The following is a 20,535-nucleotide window of genomic DNA, read 5'->3' on the forward strand; positions in this document are numbered from 1 at the left end:
TTTGACGTGTAACTGTTGTGTCTAATGCCGGGATGGAGACTTCTGCTGGAACTTACACCATACACTAATATCGATGGTGCGTGAATGCGCATGACTTCAGTCGAGCAGCCAATCGTAACGCCAAAAACAGCTCATGGAGCACACGTGTTTGTAGAAAGATCTCTGATTGGCTGGGATCGCTACTCTAAAGTGCCTTTGATCTCCTCTCTGTGTGTTTGAGTCTGATCCCAGTCTGTTGACCGAGCAGAACATTTTAACCTTGAATACGCTCCTATTCTGATGTTTATGGAGCGTTTTTGTTGTTGTTGTTGGCAGAAAGGATGGCGACATCCTCAGCTCCTCCACTGCTTTGTGATGTAATTACCCCAGCAAAATGAGCTCAAATTTCTTCCTAATTGTGTGGCAATTAAAGCCTCATTTGTACCAGCAGACTAAGTAGCCTCTGATTAGAAGCTTTTGCGAACACTCACAAATGCACACAAAAAGCATCACAGACCCATTGATTTGTGTTTGATTTGTGTGAACTGGTTTGGATGTTGAGTTCAGTACATTTACTGGAGAGTGTTACAGATTATAAAAGGATTGTCTGAAGATTAAAGACCAAACTTACTACTGTACAATAGTCAACAATGTGCAACGTTCCTACAGGTGTGATGTTTTTTTAAAGTCTGTACATAGGAGAAGGCTGAATCAACCAATTAATACATAATATATACATACTGTAAACAATTAAATGTTAGCCCACATTAACAGTTGGGTGTACAATATAGATTAAAGCAGTGTTTCTCAAATGGGGGTATGTTAAAAGAGGGAAAGTAAAATTAACAATTGAAAGCATTCAAAAATGGGGTTTTATAATGTTTATTTTAAGTTAAAAATGCTCATCATAACTTGAATTTTTGTATTTCCTGAAGAAAATGCAAGTGAGAATGCAGGTTTTGGCCCACGTCGCACTGCATTAGCTTACCATTAGCATTAGTTAGCATTAACATTAAAAATCATTAGCTAGCATTAGTCTAATATTAGTTTTGACCTAGCAATAGCACTAACCTAGCATTAACCTAGCATTAGCATTAACCTAGCAATAGCTAGCAATAGCTTTTTTTGTTTCGTCTTTATTAGAAGGGACAATGCATAGATACATTAAGATCATAAAAGACAAAGATGTTCTACACCAGAGTATAGCTAAACAGCTAGTTTCCATCATTAGCATTAACCTAGCAATAGCATTAGCCTAGCATAGACATCAACCTAGCATTAGCACTAACCTAGCAACAGATTACTATTAGCAATAACATTGAAAAAAAAATGAAATGGGTTGAAAAGGTTCAAAATTGTTGAAAAGGTTTAAATTAATTAAAAAGTTGAAATGAGTTGAATTGGGTTGAAGGCACTAGTTGAACATGTTAACTCATTCAGTGCCAGCCATTCTCAGATTTTCTACCCCCTCAGTGCCAGCCGTTTTTGAGCATTTTGACTGAATTTTAAAGACCCACAGAATATTTTCTACTATGCCTATCTGAAATCTGACACCAGATTCTGAAAGATTGAAGCCTCTACTTGTTTAGTTCTTTTGTAATCAGCCATTGAATAGAGTAAGTTTTACACAAATCTTCAGTTTCAGAGCAAAAAGCTGAGAAAAAAGCCTTTTTGTAAAAAAAAACCCTGTCAGTGACTTTAAAGCTTTTTTTTTTTGCTTTAGTGACAACTCTAACATCTGAACATCGTTTCCTTATATAAAACTAAAAATAAAAACACAGAGACTTGGCTTTTGATGGCAAAATTATTATTATTTATCTATCTGGGTCAGAGTTGAATGGATTTCTTACTGTATTTTGGCGTTCCTCCAACTTCCTCTCTCGTCAGTCTGTACACACGTAACTTCCTCCTCCTCTCAGACATTAAGAGTGTCACTGCTTGCACCATTTTTTATGGTTTTATCTCACAATCGCCACATTATCCATGAATTCCACACTTGCTCTGGTCGGAGTGTGCGCTGCTGGGAACGTCAGCTCTGCACGTAGCGCCATTTTCTGTCTCATAAACGCCTTTCTTTCTCCCTCTGAGCTCCGATGAGCATGGATGATCTTACATCCAAAGGTGCGCTGCCACTTCCTACATGTCACCTATTATTTTGCTATCTGGCTCACAGGCTGGGGGTATTTTGTACCCAACTCCAATCCCCCCCTCCCCCTCCCCCCGACACGCAGGAATGACCTGTTTGGCCCGGTTAGTTGATTGTTTTATCTCACGATCACAACATTATCAATAATCCACTCAGGTCCACACATGTTCTGTGTTAGTATGTGGTGCTGTGAGCTGCTGGATACGTCACAATATCACTTCATAGAGCAATAATCTCACTTCTTTTCCTGCTTCTTCCTCCTTTGCTAGGTAGCATCAGTGGCTAATCTCTCATCTAAAGGTGCACTGCTGCCATCTTCAGGACTAAGTTGGTCACTACAACACCCCACAGCTTAGATATTGATGAGAGACCTCCGCCAAGGTGTTTTCTAGTAATCCCCGTGAAAAAATGCAAATGACGAGATATCTCGTCAATGGCACTGAGCGTTTGGATTTGAAATGACGAGCTATCTCGTCAATGGCACTGAGTGAGTTAAAGGTTAAATGGTCAAAATCGGTTGAAGAATGGCTGGGGATGAAAGTTATCTTGATTAGAAAATGAGTAGAATACAAGAGTCAGTCTTTGTCCAACACCAAGCTGCAGATGACCGGAAATGATAAAAACTATATAAATAAGTTTATTCAGGAGGAACTAAATACTGTTTAAGTCCATGTATTTACTACATGATATTCATTAAAATGTGTGTTATCACTCATTCATTCCATCATTATGCTCTAAAGTTATTTTTTCACAGTATTCTGAGCACAATTTGGTAGTCCGACAAAGGGGATACTTGGATTAAGCAGTGTTAATTTTGGCAGAAAATTCTGATTTAGTCTTAGTCTTAGTCTTTTGAATAACACACCATTTAGTCTTAGTCTAGTTTTAGTCTTCTGAAATCTTTTAGTCTTAGTCTAGTTTTAGTAGACTAAACATTAGCAGATATTAGTCGACGACATCTACAGTGGACTTAGTCGACTAAATGTTTCTTTTTTCATGGAATGGTTAGGTATAAGGGTTTGCAATACAAAATATGCAATACAGACACAGATAACGGTTGTAATACAACATGTATTTTATTCTTAATGTCTTAACAGAACTCTCCTCCTTCAATATTGCATCAATCTCCAGTTTGATCTTCTGTGGACTATGTGCATCATTGATGCATGAGATCTAAAATGTGTTGAATTCAGGGGCTTATTTTGAACAAAATCCAAGTTAAATAACTGGTTGGGCTACAATGACACCCACACACACAATCTACTTATAGTAGGCCTAGATATTTCATTCAATTTGAGAATATTGAATATTTATAATCCTATTAATTCAGCGAGATAATCGCCTCAGACTCAGTTTTATCAATGCAGTTCAAATGTGGATTCCTTTAGCTTCTATCGTACTCCAAGTTTAGCAGACACACAGGTGTTGATATGATAAAATAACCGTAGCTTACCTTCGCATGTATTTCTTGATGAGTCGTCTGTAAATGTCGCTTCAAGTTGGTGGTGTTTTTCCCGGAAATTTTTGCTCCACACGCTGTACAGGCGGTCTTGTTGTCCTTGTTGTCATATGTGAAGTGCGACCAAATGTCAATTCTTCGTTTTCGCCCTAGTCCTGACATGTCTATTGCGCACGAGACATGCAGTTTCCCTCGGACATGGTAGGCTAAACCGTTGTGTTACGTATTTCTCCTCTTAGCTGCTGCGTTTGTTTCGGGTTTGTTTACCTGTTGTTGCTGGCGTGCATTTGCCGCGGTATTTTAAAAATGGCTGCCTCCCTCCGCACAGATCAACCAATGAGATCAACGTATCCTCAAAAGATTCGCTCTGATTGGATTTCTTCCCAACTTGTCCCGCAAAAAGAGCAGTTCTGATTGGATCTCTTCTCCATTCGTCACGCCTTCGAGTTTCGTCTCGTTTTTATTCGTGGACTACAGTGTCAGTTATCCTTCGTCTCAGTCTTCGTCTTCATATCTGACTTTTATTTAGTTTTTATTTAGTTATCGTCCGTGAAAAAGGTTCGTTGACGAACATTTTTCGTCATAGTCTTAGTCTACGAAATTAACACTGGGATTAAGTAATAAGAGAAATGGGGTATTTGAGCCTGAGAACAACTGGCTTAAAGGGCAATAACTGTAATTATTGCCATAAAGTTCATACATAATTTTGCGTTTTAGTCAAGACTACGAATAAAACTAAATCAAAATTAGCACTGGTCATAAGTCTGTTGTGCTGGTCGTCAGGAAATCGAGTTCGGCACCATCTTACCTCCTGGTAAGACACTATAATATCTAAATTTGTGTCTCTCCTCTTGTTTGCAGGGAAAAGAAGCCACCGTGGAGCCGTGGGAGGACACAAACTTCCGCTTGTACAAAGTCGTCGACCGCTTTGGATTTGTCCAGTAAGGTTTTTAAAAAACATTTTCTACCATTGCAGTTACACACTCAAATCAAATGCTTTACATATGAGTGGTGTGGTTGCTTAAAGCTGTTTAACAGTTGTTTCTATAGTAAATGCGGTGGCACATCAGGCCGGCTCAGATTGGTACAGTCCATACCACTGGCGACAACAGGCTGGTGGACAGAGGCTAAAAAGCGGCGGGTTATGTGATTGTTTAGGACAAGGACGGACGTCTCCTGAGGGGACTCTGGATGTACATGACGGGAAGAACATAAATAGGATGACTAGCTACAGCTGAGTTATTGGCCCTTGGCTTGTATCTTCAAAGCAATAGCAACAAGCCCCATTAGCCTTTGTGTTCTGCTGATTTTTGATCAGTGGGTTAGTTTGTCCATCCCTAAAGTCTTGATGGCATTTTAATGTTGCATTTCGCACATTGCTGGTCTTTGCTTTTTGGAGAAGGACCATAAATGCGTTGTGAAGCAGCTGAGAGGATTTTGCACGGCCTCCTTTACGGCAGCACTGACAGCATAGCTCACATTGATAACGCCTACAGAGCTAGATAGTATCATCATTATTATATTTACATGATCTATACTCTCAAAGATGGTCATGAGCTTTGGATCTTGACCGAAAGAACAAGATCTCGGGTACAAGCGGCAGAAATCACTTTCCTCCGTAGGGTGGTGGGCTCTGCTTTAGAGATAGGGTGAGAAGCTCAGTCATCTGGGAGGGGCTCGGAGTAGAGCCACTGCTCCTCCGCATTGAGAAGAGCCAGATGAGGTGGCTCTTGCACCTGATTATGATGCCCCTCGGACGCCTCCTTGGTAAGGTGTTCAGAGCATTTCCCACCGGTTGGAGACCTGGAGGAAGACCCATGTCATGCTGGAGAGACTAGTGCTCTTGACTAGCCTGGGAACGCCTCGGGATCCCGCGGAAAGAAGAAGAAGTGGCAGAGAAGAGGGAAGTCTGGGCCTTTCTGCTAAGAATGCTGCACCCGTGACCGCACCACGGATAAGATGGAGAAGATGGTTGGACTCAAAGATGCTTCAGTACCGTGTATGTAAGAAGACTGTTGTGCGTTATGGAACCAACATTTTGTCAGGGACAGAATTCGTCAATACTCTTTTCTACGATGGCCATAATAAACAGGTGTTGTGACGAATTCTGTGACCCGACAAAATGGTCGTGGGTCGTCCTACCGGTGGGAAATGCCCTGAACACCTTACCAGGGAGGCATCTGGGGGGCATCATAATCAGGTGCAAGAGCCACCTCATCTGGCTCTTCTCAATGCGGAGGAGCAGTGGCTCTTCTCTGAGCCCCTCCCGGATGACTGAGCTTCTCACCCTATCTCTCTGCCTTCTCCTACAGCCTGAGCACGGACTGCTTGATTTGCCGTTTTGACAGAAGACTTCCTGGCTCCTCGAAGAGGGTTCATATCAATAAGACGAAATTAATTCATTAAAAAGAATGTCTTTCACTCGCATCTGAGCATAAACAGTAACTACATAGTTTCATTCATTTCTCATGGTTGTTTATTGGTGGATGACAACGGTGTGTCAACCACGTTTCATAATGTAAATCAGGGGTGTCAAACTCATTTTTATTTAGGGGCCTAATACAGACCAGTTTCATCTGAAGTGGGCCACAGATTATAGGCGGCAAAACAAGAAATGTTATCATTCATGTGCCCTAGTTTGCACTTCCACATATAATAGTATTTAAAGTATGTAAAGCACCGACAATATCCAAGCAATAAGTGACAGATATCAGAATCTTACATTTTGTGACCAATTTTTATTTAATTTGGGGACATTTTGGGGGCTAATTTGTAAAATTTTAGAATTTTGGAAAAATTAAGAGTACTTAGGACAATTTGAAGTTCAAAATGACTGCCATCATGTGATATAAGCATTGGAAAACTGATTTAAGTCGAAGCTTTAAAGGGCTGGATTTGGCCCCCGGCCTTGAGTTTGACACGTGATGTAAATACTTAAATTTCTTTATTTGAACATTTTTTGGTGCCATTAGTATTTTAAAGGCAGAGTCCACCCCCACACGTGTCCAGTCCACTGCACTTCTAACGCAGTTTGTCTCGGAGAAAAAAAACAAGTTTTTTGGAGAAGCTTTGAAACCCAAACAAACAAAGATGAGATTGAAGCCCATCCAATCTGTTATTTCCTGTTTGTTTCCTCCTCCTCATAACAGCCGGCCTGTGGGACGAACTCCAACTCTTGTCTCTCTCAGATGTCACAATTCAGTCTCGATCAAATTATTTTTTTCTCTCAAACAAGGAAATTGTTGCACCTTCGTATGAAAGACATTCCTCATGTCCTTTGATTGTTTCCTTTCGCTTTGTGTCCACAGTGAAAATGACCTTCCATTATACGACTCGATGGAGGAAAAGGTGAGAGAAACTTTGTTCTTTTCTTGTTTTTCATTTACCAATAAATCTTTAAAAGCTGCACGGTTTAACTGGACTCAAAGGCAAATACCCCCTGCTCTGCTTTGATCTGTCACACACACACAAAGCCTTTGAAGCTTCAACAACACAAGAAATGTCATCAAATTATTTTCTATACACCCGTTAATAAATCAGCTCATATTTCACTCAGATTTTCAAATGTTCAATAGGCAACTCGGACACTTTTTTTTCATCTAACCAGAGAGAAGGCAGAGCATTAAAGTGTCGTTTCTCACTTTTGTAGCAAAAACACATCGAGGTGGAGCGGACCAGCAAGTGGCTGAAGATGCTGAAAAGCTGGGATAAATACAAGAACAGTGACAAGGTGATTTATTTTCCTTCCCTTCTTTCCTTTTTACCATAAAAACCAATATTTTGACTGTCCTGTTCTTTTATCAACAAATCTGTAGTGACAACCGTGGGTTTAACACCCAAGTTTATAGCCGGGGTGTGAATATAAAACCAAAGAGGTTGTACATTGACTGGATTTTTTCGATGCAAATCAAATGTCAAGTCTTTTAAAGTGAGATGACTATTCTCTCTGACAACACAGTACTTACACTAAAGTTAAAGTGAAGAAAATGCCTCTGAAATCCTTGTTTGAATCATTTCTTGTAGAAGAAAAATGTTTAAAAAAAACTGTAATTTCTTGACTAAAATCTTACATTTTTAGGATTTTTTCTTACACTTACATCTTTAGCACCAAAGCATGACAAATACAGCCAAATTAAAGCCACAGTAGCTCATTTAAAATACAAGAATAACTGTATGAGCAGAAGGAATTTTAAACACACACATTACAAAGGTGATTTTCTTTGATTCAAAGAAGTCGATTAATGATTACATTTCTTTTTACGCACCTGACCTTTTCTCACAACACATATGTGGTTAAAACACGTTTTTAAGAAGAAACGTATTTTTTTCTTGTTCTGTATATTTTAGAGCTTGTATTTATAAAACATAGTAGTAGTAGTAATAGTGAAAACTCAGTGGAACAAATGGCCCACGCACTTTGGTCTAAAAAAATCCTGACATTTTTACCAATTGTTCCATAATTATAATTTTTTTTGTTTGATCGGATGAATACTTTTTGAGATCTGGCCAATTTAGTGAAGGGGAGGGGTATGTGTCGATTTTTGCATTTTCTTTATTTTTCTTTCATTTTCAGCTTCCAATATCTCAGGAACTACATCACATGGGAAACTGAAATTTGGTATAGTAATACAGCTCCACCTACTTTCTCAGAACATACTTAAACATCTGCTATACATCATATCTGGTGGACATGCCAGCCCCTCAAAATTGGAAAAAAGTTTGTTGGAATTTCGGAAAACGTTTGGACCTTCAGTCAACAACTTTGCATATGCCTCACCTAATAAACATTAAATGATTATACGACACAGAGAAAAGCTACATTCACCTCATGTAAAGAATTTTCATTATTCGCGAGTTGTAAAATAGTCTCAAAGTTGGGGTCCGAAATAAAAATAAAGAAGTCGAATAAAGAAAAATTGTTTTATATCCTAAGAAAGAGTAATGTATTTTTCCTATTTTAAGAGACTGTCAACCAAACACCATTGCATATGTGTGACTAATCATTAGTGATGTGAACAGTCTATGTTTATAGCTCAAAACTGATCAAATTACATTGAGCTGAGACATATGATAAGTTATTTACTGAAGGTCCAAACATGTTCCAGTCTCAACCCTGGACAAACTTTTTTCCAAACTTGAGGAGCTGGAATGTCCACCAGATATGATGTATAGCAGATAGTTTTATATATTCAGGGAAAGTAGGTGGAGCTGTATTACTATACCAAATTTCAGTTTCCTATCTGGTGTAGTTCCTGAGATATTGGAAGCTGAAAATGGAAGAAAAATAAGGAGACCCCCCCTCACTAAATTGGCCATTACTTAAAAAGTATTGATCTAATCAAACTGATAATGTACAGTTTGCCTATTTATTAATCACAGAACAATTGGTAAACATGTCAGAATTCCCAAAGTACGTGGGATGTCCTGAAAATGAGTTGAAATGACATGGAATGATCCATGTATTTGGGGCTGATGATGGTTCATCACGTCACTTTTAGCCCAAATCATGTTGAGCCAATGACATTTTCACATTGTACTGTATTGATCTTGTTTTGCTGGTTTGGTGATCCTGTAAGCAGATGCCACAGTGTGTGTGTGTGTGTGTGTGTGTGTGCGTGTGCGTGTGTGTGTGTCACTCTGTCCATCTCCTACAAGGACAATTAGGAGGAGGGCAGAAATCTGCTGTGTGTCCATGTCCAGGTAGCGCTCTGTGTGCCCTTCAATTGTACCTTTTGCGTTACATGGTGATTCAACTGTGTGTGTGTGTGTGTGTGTGTGTGTGTGTGTGTGTGTGTGTGTGTGTGTGTGTGTGTGTGTGTGTGTGTGTGTGTGTGTGTGTGTGTGTGTGTGTGTGTGTGTGTGTGTGTGTGTGTGTGTGTGTGTGTGTGTGTGTGTGTGTGTGTGTGCGTGCGTGCGCGTGCGTGCGTCTCTGACACTGGTTGTGTGGCGTTTCTTTTATTTATTCCAAAGATCTGCTCAACCAACGTCCATCCATCACGTCTGGCTCTCTGTCAGCGGCTCTTCTTCTTCTTCATCCTCCTCGTCCTCACTTTCTTTTCTTTTTAAACTTTTTAACAATGATTGTTTGGAACAAAAAGAGTCAAAAGTCACATGACCAACAGCTGGAGGTGGTTTGGTTTCAGCAGCTGAGTCGTAATCAAAGCCCTCACAGTTCAAACACAACGAGAACAGGTTGAGGATGTGGTGACCATCCAACCTCTGTCTCACTTTACACTCTTTTTTTTTGCACATTTTCCCGATGTGAATATTTAACAGTAAAGTTGTTTTTTTTTTTGGTGCTAATCAATGCTCTGAATATTCACGCTCTTTGATTTTAATGTGCTTTGGTTTTCACCTGAAAATTTTTCCTCTTCTTCTTTGTTTCAGTAAAAAGGAGATGAAAAATCAAGAAATAAATGTGTATTTTCTTCGTGTAATAATCCAACAAACATTTTACACAATTAGGGCCCACTCTTCATTTTGTAGATTTGCCGTTAATTCCCATGGAAAGTTTCAACCCTAGTTTAAATCTTATCTTTATTTTGAACAAATGAGAATAATTATGTTTGAATTTAATACAGTTATTTAAATTTACTCCCATTTTCCATTTTCAGCTTAAGAAATATTACAGATGAAAAGAAGAAAGAAAACATACATTATTACGTAAAAGACTGTAAATTGAAAACAGCCTTTTCCGTAATTATGTATGTTTTCTTTTTCTTATTGTTTTATTTGTAATTTTTGCAGCATTGTCGTGTTTTTTGCTCGTTTTGTGTTTGTCATGGGAGTTGTTCAGTGTATTTTTCTGTCATTGTATTTCATTGTTGTTTTCCACCATTCTGTGTTTTTCTTTTTTTGCTGTGTATTTTTGTTGTCATTTTGTGTATTCTTCTGTCATATTTTGGATTTTTTGTTATAGTCTTTTGTTGTGCATATTTTTGTTGTTGTTTTGTGTATTTTTCTGTCATTATTTGGATTTTTTTTTTTTTTTTTTTTTGGTTGCTGTTTGGAGTAATTTTTTGTGTCTTCCTTTTTGTTATTGTTTTTTTTATACTTTTCTGCAAGTCTGTGTATTTTTTATGTTTTAGTTTTTGCAGTCAGTTTTATGTATATATATATATATATATATATGTATATGTATATATATATATATATATATATATATATATATATATATATATATATATATATAGTAGTTGTAATTTTTTGGCTTTTGTTTTGTCTATTTTTCTATGGCGTTATTTTTGGGCCACATTTATGAGCAAATAATGCACAGTTTTGAGCACAAAAACATGTTTTTTTCAAGAACTCAAAATTAAATGTTGTGTTGAAGTTATAATAAAGCGCAAAACAGAGCAGTTTGAGCGAACAGTAATCAATAACGTGCTCAAGAAATTATTTTTCATGCTTGCTGAATACACATAAGAGTGCATTAACAACATTTTTCCCCATGTGCTCCCTCACAGTGTTTCTACCCTTTCACTTGTACTCTCTCTTTCTCTTAGTCTATATATATATACATATATATATATATATAATTAATTTTGAGTTTGCTCATAAATGTGGCACAAAAATAACGCCATATTTTTCAGTGGCCAGCACAAAAACAGACCAAGATCAAATAGAAAAGGTAAATGTGCAGTGATCACACAGAGCTTTAACAGTCAGTTTGAGCGTTGCAGTGCAGTGCAGTGCAGAGCTCCAAATATCACACTGTGCGTATTAATGGTGAAGCACTAATGGAATGACTGCAGTTAGAATTCTAAAAGATTTCATTGTTTTAACTTGATCATTACACAAAGATGTAATTACAAACACAGACTAGCACATGTTCAGATAAATGTTAATGAACGCGTGCGCGCGCATTAACACACACACACACACACACAGATGATGATTAGTGTAACAGATGCTCTTAATAACAAAGCTGCTGCTGCGCTAAAAGCTGCTGAGTCCCAAGTGCAGTTTGTAGGACTCGAACACACACACACACACACACACACAAGAGCCATTAATTCTACGATGACGCACACAGTACGCAGCCTTTTAATATGAAGCCCAGCTCGTCCATCAGTGGAATGGCTCACGCTGATGTGCAGTCATTCTGTGATTGATGAGACTCTGCCTGGCTTTCCTCCGCTCACAGGTTCCCCCTGATATGAAAAGCAGATTAAAGTTTAGTGTGTGTGTGTGTGTGTGTGTCTTGTAACGGTGACTTCCTGTTTTCCAGCTGAACAGGAGGATCTATAAGGGAATCCCTCTGCAGCTGAGAGGGGAGGTGTGGTGTCTGCTGCTGGACGTGCCCAAAATCAAGGCTGAGAAGAAGGACTTCTATGAGGTTTCACACCTTCAACCTCTCTCTCACAGACCATAGCATTCATCAGGGTTGGGGTCAATATAATTGTAATCGTGTAGTTGATAATTAATTACAATCATAACGTAATTAGTGAGGATGCAGCAGGCATTACAGATGTTGTTATTCCTTTTTCAACCTTATTGCTAATGTTAAGCTAATGCTAGGTTAATGCTTAGCTAATGCTAGGTCAGTGCTATTGCTTGGCTAATGCTAAGTTAGGGCTAATGCTAGATTCATGCTAATGCAAGGCTAATGTTATGGCTAGGCTATTGTTAATGCTAATGCTAGGTTAATACTATAGCTAGGCAAATGTTGATGCTAGGTTAATGTTATTGCTAGGTTACTGCTAATGTTAGGTTGATGCTAATTTTAAGTTATTGCTAATGCTAGGTTAATGCTAATGCTGGGCAAATGTTAGTTTGATGCTAATGCTAGGTTATTGCTATTGTTAGGCTAATGCTAATGAGCGCTAATGCTAGGTTAATATTATAGCTAGGCTAATGAGTGGGAATGCTGGGTTAGTGTTAATGATATGTTAATGTTATTGCTAATCTAATCTTAATGCTAATGCTAGGTTAGTGCTACTGCTAGGTTAATGTTATTTCTAGGTTAATGTTAATGCTAGCTAATGCTAATGATAATAATAATAATGATAATTTACTGTGTAATTGTAATTGTCATAAAAACTGTCATTTACAATGTAAATAAAAACAATACTTGGGAACCATGTTATAGTTCTACGGCTTACACATACGTAGTTAGCAATTATTAAAATAAGTTTCATACCAACATAACAACTGAAAATGAAAAACAAATTAGATTATATATAATATTTTTAGTGTATTTTACAGGGATTTAAGACATGGGTCAAAACTGACCCGTTATCATAAGAGATGCTAACAGAAAGCTAACACGAGAAAGGTTACGTTTTATGGGGTTATTCATTAAAGGCTCAGTAATTGTGATTAATTGTAATTCAAACTTTAGTAATTGAGAACGTAATTGTAATTGACTGTCAGGGGGGAAATCATAAATGCAATTTTAATTGTAATTGGCAATAATGCCAGTCATCATAATTGAGTTCTAATTGAACATAGATAATTGAAGATGTAATTGCAATTTAAAATTGTATTTGACTCCAAACCTGCCACCAGCATTCATTTATCACAGAACCAGCTCCATTTATTTCATTTCTTCATCAGTGTCGTGGGCCAAACGTGGGCTTCAGATGTTTAATGGTGTTTGCATATGACAGCAGCACAGCTTGAGTCTGCACACAGTGGAAGAGTCTGAGCTCTGAACAAACTTTGGATCTCATTAAAAAGTTTAGATTTAGGAATCGATTCATGACGGTGCAGCCTGTGAGGATCATCTTATAATGAGGAGTTAGCAAGCATTACCTCAACCAGAGACACACACACACACACAAAATGTTCGATGTGCAGGAAAACTGTCTAAAGCAACAATCGTCCACCCGCTGCCTCGAGCCAATCAGCTGCTGCCGCTGAGGAGCGTGCTCAGAGGGGTCCATGATTTAACCATTCATGGTCCCTCATGTTTGGAAACATGTAACATAAAAACTACTTTTTTTATCTTCTACGTTTTGCCAAAAATATGTGTATCGGCATTTTATTCATGTTTTGATTCAATTTAATTTTAATTTATTATTTTAAATATATATTCCATACATTCCATGGATATGTTTTCATTTATTTACTTTTTGTTTACTTATTTATTTATTTTATTTTTTTTTTACTTTATTTGGTTTTTTTTGTGTTTTTTTTTTTACTTATTTATTATTATTAATTTTCTTTTTTTTTTTACTGTATTTGTTTATTCATTTATTTATTGTTTGTTTATTTATTTCTCAAAGAATTGGGAATTTCTATCCAGGGCCGTAATAAAGATTTTTTAATTATTATTATTATTTATTTTAAAAAATGTCTATTTCTGTCTTTATGCCTATTCTGTTTATTTATTTATTTATTTGTTTATTTGGTGGGGACAGTGCCAATTAATAAGCATCTATTTTAGTAAAAATTACATGTAAATATGCCAGATTATGGCAAAAACACTAACTTGCGTCCACAATTACTACAGTATGCAGATAAAAACAAACTTTGCAACAAGACAAAAAAATGACAATAAATCCAGATGAAAACACACTACAGAACACATACATAGTTAACACGTATTAAAATGTGTTTCATATCAAGTTTATCTGTCATTTTATCATTTAAAAAATATATATATATTGACAGAAAAAAGTCTCAGACAACCACAACAAAAATATTAATACCTATATTTTCATGGATAAGGAAGCCTAACAAAGTGACTAAGAGATGGAAAACAAATTAGATGATAAATAATATATTTTAGTGTATTTGTTTATTTGGTGGGGACAGTGTCAATTAATGAGCATCTATTTTAGCAAAAATACATATAAATATGTAAGATTATGTCAAAAATTTTACTTGCGTCAGTAATTACTATGCAGATAAAAACAAACTTTGCAACAAGACAAAAAAACAACAATAAATCTTGATAAAAACTCATTACAGAACGGTACACAAAGAAGTTAAAAGTCACAGTAAAACACATTACAATATAGTACACAAGTTAAGAGTCAGTGGTCACATGACTGGTTGGATTATTTTTACACTTGGGTGTTCATCAATATTTTCTCACCGTCACATTGTATTTCTACTAGGGCTGGGCGGTGTGACCAAAAATGTATATAACACTATTTTTCAAAATTCTAACGGTATTTTTATTTTTTCATGCATAATCAGGTGTTCACAGCATTTTCTACTGGTTGAGAGAGGAATTACTGCAGTAGATTTACTTAGGATGGTCTATTTTACTGTCATGATGAGTGAATATTGTAGAATAAGTCCACACTAGTAGCTTAGCTTTAGCATTAGCTTGATTTCGAGCTTTAAATGCTACATACTCAGTGGTGTGGTGGTTTGTTATGGTTAATAAGGTAGTGTTTTGTTTGCAGCTCCACCAGGACTTAATTCCGCATTATAGGAATTACAAATTGCGATCCTTTGCTCTCTATTTTTTGTGTATTACTGCCGAACTGCCGACATGCTAAGCTAACCGTGCCTCCGTGTCCGTGAGTGTTGTTCTCCTGTAGCAGAGGCATGCGCACGCAGGCACATGCTCACATGCAGCTTCAGAGCTTTCAATTGTGTCGTTTTTATGATTTAGACCTCAACTAACACCAGAGCGCTACTGTTTACCTTTCTATTTAGAAGTGCAATGTTGAAAAGGGTCCGGTTCTGAAAGTTGTGTAATCAAATACACCGTTAAGGCGGTATATTAAAAATCATATAACAAAAATATGTAACGGTATTCGGTATGAACCGGTATACCGCCCCGCCGTAGTTTCTACCTTATTCATTGCTGATTGGATGTGGTGTGAATGGGAGCAGCTGACTGTTTGGATTCCCTCCAGGATATATAAAGTACTCGCTTACTTGAGTGTATTGTGTGTCATTTGGTTGAGTATTGTGTATTGACACTAACAGCAGTCAGTAAATCCCACAGGAGTAAGTCAGTCATTTCAGTGTTTTGTTTCATTTTTTGGTTTTTATCTGTCTGTGACGTTCTGGAGATGGATCTGCAGACGTCACTCTGTGTGAATAATGCATGCTGTTAGGCGTTCCTTTCTCACTCTCTGTGTGGCTGCTGGGTTCCAGAAGCTGAAGGCCAGAGCCAGAGGAGTCTCCCCCGACATCAGACAGATCGACTTGGACGTGAACCGGACGTACAGAGACCACATCATGTTCAGGCATCGCTACGACGTCAAGTAAGAACCGCAGTGCTGGACGTTCACAGTGTGAGGAAGCAGAACGTGGTCACAAAGTGTTTCCTGTGCAGACATAGAAAAGGACGAGTGCTCGGGTTAAACTGAAACATTTGAAGTGATAATAGCTCCTCTTTAATACTTTTGTTTTTGTCTGAAGTTAAACATCTTCTGAGCTTTGCAGAAGCTTTTCTCAGGCACTTTTCTACATCATTCTAATACAGACATTACAGACAAATAGCAGCACTTAGTCGACTTTTGTCATTCTACCAAGAGAAATGTTCAAAATGACTCCAAAAACGCACAAAATGACACAAACAACAAGAAAGGTTCAACAGCACACACAATTACTTAAGAAAATTACTTAAGATTCCATAAAGGGACAACAAAAATACACAAAATGACAACAAAAACACATATTTCTTCCCTGTATTAATGCTCAGATTGGTCATTATTATAAATGCACAAAGGGACAACAATAATTCATGAATTTTCTACAAAAACAGACAAGAAGAATACAATAATAGACAAAATAATAGAAAAATGACAACAAAAATACACAAAATTACTCTAAAGTTGTACAAGAAGAACACAAAATATACACAAAACGATTGCCAAAACTGACAGAACCCCTTTATTATTTGTATTGCTCTTGGGGACAACAAAACTACACAAATTTTCTTCAACAACGCACATGACAACGCACAAGACAACTATACACAAAAATAAAAACACACAATATCAGAACAAAAATACACAAAAGGACTCTTAAAACACACAGAACAAACAGAAACATGTAGAAAATGAGCAAAAGACATCCAAAACGACAACAAAAATACACAAAATGACTCTTGAAAGACTAAAAACAACCACACAAATATACTAAATGATGACAAAAATTCACAAAATAAAACCAGAAACACACAAATCCTTTGCTTTTTCTTGTGTTAATGCTCAGGTTGTTCATTGTTCCAAATTCTGGCATGAATTTTGATATTCTGGCCCTGAGATCAGACCATCACGTGTTTGTGGCCCTCGCTGTGATAAAAGTTTCCCACCATTGGTTTAATGCTTATGTCATTAAATGTTTTTAAAGTGTGTGTTTGTGTTTTTGCAGGCAGCAGGCGCTCTTTCACGTGCTCACAGCGTATTCTATGTACAACACGGTGAGTCCACTACACTGTTACTGTGGCTGCTACACACATAACACATTGGCCACGTTTACATGGGAGATTTAATTCCTCTTTAATTCAGAATAAAAGTTAATTCCTCTTTAAACTGACCTTGTAATGCTAATTTAATTCTGAATTAAACTTAAATTTGTATTAGGTGGCTGGTTTATACTGTTTTTAATTCTGAATTAAATATTTCCTCTTGTAAACACTTAATTCCACTTTAAGTTAAATGTTCCATGTCAGGCTATTTTTCACCCATCTCCATTTGTTCTAAGAACTCTAAAAAAACAGTATTTGAGGTTTATTTTCCCAAACTCGCCTGTTTTACAGAGTTTTAGCTTCTGAAAAGTCACTTTCTGAGCAACTCTACACAAACAGGCTGATTTGCGGCCTACTTATGCATATTCATGAGTGGGCGTGTCTATAGATGAGACACTGACTTCCTCCTCCCCGCACGGTGACGTAGGGGAGCTCGTGCTGCTTTATAAACACGAGACAGAGCGTGGGGGGCGGGGCGTTCATCGGTACGTACATAAACTGTAGAAAATACATACATAGCACTGCGTGAAGGACGCTGAAAGGCTCACCTTCGTGGGCGTGTCTGTTTACATGTCAAACACGGCAGAGAGTTTCCTGGAGGCGTGGCTTTTCCAGCTCAGTGCCGTGTCAAATTTGTCATCAAAGTGGGAACGCGTCATCTACTTGGAGTGAGGCGACCGTGGCTCAGGTGGTAGAGGGTCGTCTTCTGATCGAGAGGTTGGGGGTTCGATCCCAGTACCTGACTATGTGTCGAAGTGTCCTTGGGAAAGACACTGAACCCTAAGTGGCATGGCAGTCCTGTCACACTGGTGTGTGAATGTGAGAGTGATTGGGTGAATGAGCTGATATGTAAAGTGCTTTGAGACTGTTTCAGTGTGGTGATAAAGCGCTATATAAAATCAAGGCCATTTACCATTTATTTGGGCTCACCCTGCAGTAAGAAAGGAGCAAATCACCCTCTAACTAACGATTAAGGGAATCAAGGAAAAAAACACTTTGGGCATGTTTATGAAGCACAGAAAAGTCGATTCACCTTAACATGGGCCCTTTAATTACGGTCGTTCTGCGCATGTGAGACTTGCCGCGTTCACGCACTGGTGATGACATAGTCCAGGATGGACACCCGGGCTAGAACTGAGACTATTTATTTAATAAGAGCCTTAAAAGACATAAATATATTGAAAAGAGAGGATGGACGGAGCCATAAACATGCGGACATTCACACGGACACACAGACTTATTACACACACACGGACACACAGACTTATTACACACACACGGACACACAGACTTACTGTATTACACACACGCGGACACACAGACTTATTACACACACGCGGACATCAGCAAACAGAACGGCTTCATCGGGGCATGAAGCACCACAGCGTCACTAATGATGCGCAGATCATTATAAAGTTTATTTTTCACTCAACGTCTTGTAAAGTGGAGGTAGAACAGCTGTTGCTTTAACCGCTGGCTTTGATTGGCCAAAATATAATGTTGTTATTGTAGAGCTGCTGCTTCAAAACTACAATCAAAATAAAAGTTAAAAAAAGTTCTCATGTGGTCTTCTGTGTTGTAGCCGAAAAGAAACGTTTAGTTGTGTTTTTTTTCCCAATAGACGTGATCAGAATCAGAACCTTACCAACCCCCAGATTTAAAGCAGAATTAAATAAAGCCAAATAAACCGGTTTTCCATGTAAACCTCAATTCAGAATGACTATTTCCATGTAAACATGAAGCAGAACACTTTAAAATGGAATTCTTTAATTCGGAATAACTAATTCCTAATTAAGAAACGTCATGTAACCGTGGCAACTGTTTTTTACAGTAATGCATTGAATTCTATTGTTAACGAGTTTTAAGAGTTTTTCTGCAAACAGGGAGGGTTTCAGGTGTTAATACTGATGGTTTGTTGTTGTTTGGAGGCAGTAAAGGTATTGTAATGTGATGTGTGTGTATTACCAGGAGGTGGGTTACTGCCAGGGCATGAGTCAGATCACAGCTCTGCTACTGATCTACATGAACGAAGAGGACGCCTTTTGGGCTCTGGTCAGACTGCTGTCGGGGAAGAGACACGCCATGCACGGTAACACACACACCTACCCTAGGGATACCCCTAGGGGTACGTGTACCCTATGCGATGGCACTACAGGCGTCACTTGAGAGAGAGAGGGGAAAATTAACAAATAAAAGCATGAAAAATTATGGGGTTTTATAATGTTTATTTTAAGTTGAAAATGATAATCATGATAATGATGATGGAAATTATCTTGATTTGAACACGAACTGAAAATATAAGGGTCAAACTTGGTCCCACACTAGGCAAGAGATGACCTGAAATGATAAATACTATAGAAATACTATTCATGAGACACTAAATACTGATTCATTTCACTGATTTACAAAATTACATTCTTTAAAATGTGTATCACTCATTAAATTCATTATTACCCTCTATGGTTGTTTTTTCATAGTGTTCTGAGTCAAATGTTGTATTCCGGCAAAAGGAGTAGACTACTTGGATTCAGGAATAAGAGAAAAGGGGTATTATCCTTATTATTATTATATATAAAATATAAAACATTATTTTAGATTTTAATGCATTTTATACTTTTTATGCTTGCAGGTCTCGTTTGGAACAAAACAACTGAAAAAAAATACAATAATTCAGTTTGTTTTTATAGGTTAAATAAAGTTATTTTGTTTGATTTTAACTTAAGCTAGTGGTAATATGAATTAGATTTCATCACAAGGCTATGTTAGCAATCAATCAATCAATCTTTATTCATAAAAAGCACTTTTCATACAAAGAAATGTAACTCAAAGTGCTTAAAATACACCAATCCCGTACAAAGCCCGTCCACCGCACACAGACACACAGGTTAAAATTAGGACAATGGCACATGGCTGGGTACAGAGGATCTAGGTAAGGGGACATCACAAGGAGTCGTCAGCACCAGGGGCAGGACACAGACCGTGGGTACAGGGCGCTGAGACAGAGCCCCCAGCACAGCAAAATAGCAAAAGCTATTCACTAACACTGAGGGCCACAATACAGTCAGCACCACTGCAGCCTCCAGTGCAGAGGCCCCCCCTAAGGAAACACTGGGATAGTAATCCTAAAAGATAAACCTAAAAACTATGAGCACAACATAAAAGAACAATCCTAAAACTAATAAAAACAACGTAAAAGATAACAATCCAATAGGTTGTTTGTTTAAAAAATCATACCACAATGGATTAATCATTGAACAGCTTTTTGGTGCATATTTAAAGATATGAGGCAACTAAAACTTGTACCAGGTGCAGATGCTCAGGTAGAACCTAGGCTTCGCTATTGGGCAGGATTTAACCCTAGTAAATATGATATTCTGTGCAGGGTTTTTTGTTCCCGGATTCCCCAAGCTGATCCGATTCCAGGACCATCACGACCGGATCCTGAAGAAGATGATGCCCAAACTAAAGAATCACCTGGTGAGGAACAACGCGGCTACGTCCACTGATTAAAATAATCCCTCAGGTCCACAAATTAGTAATATAACAAGTTTGCATGAACTACGGCCG

The 20,535-nt window shown here is 37.8% G+C and overlaps 1 protein-coding gene across 3 annotated transcripts in view; it reads left to right on the forward strand.

Annotated features, from left to right (window-relative positions):
- The window catches only part of usp6nl (USP6 N-terminal like), a 103,884-nt gene that overhangs the window by 71,282 nt on the left and 12,067 nt on the right, over positions 1-20,535 (forward strand). For all 3 annotated transcript variants that reach the window (XM_028449623.1, XM_028449621.1, XM_028449622.1), the window contains 8 exons: positions 4,446-4,525; positions 6,893-6,932; positions 7,234-7,314; positions 11,815-11,922; positions 15,648-15,757; positions 16,872-16,920; positions 18,937-19,057; positions 20,351-20,445. In XM_028449623.1, coding sequence (XP_028305424.1) covers positions 4,446-4,525; positions 6,893-6,932; positions 7,234-7,314; positions 11,815-11,922; positions 15,648-15,757; positions 16,872-16,920; positions 18,937-19,057; positions 20,351-20,445 — 684 coding nt within the window. The remainder of the gene's footprint in view (positions 1-4,445; positions 4,526-6,892; positions 6,933-7,233; positions 7,315-11,814; positions 11,923-15,647; positions 15,758-16,871; positions 16,921-18,936; positions 19,058-20,350; positions 20,446-20,535) is intronic.

Source organism: Gouania willdenowi, chromosome 6, assembly GCF_900634775.1.
Source record: "Gouania willdenowi chromosome 6, fGouWil2.1, whole genome shotgun sequence".
In the NCBI taxonomy this organism is placed as follows: Eukaryota; Metazoa; Chordata; class Actinopteri; order Blenniiformes; family Gobiesocidae; genus Gouania; species Gouania willdenowi.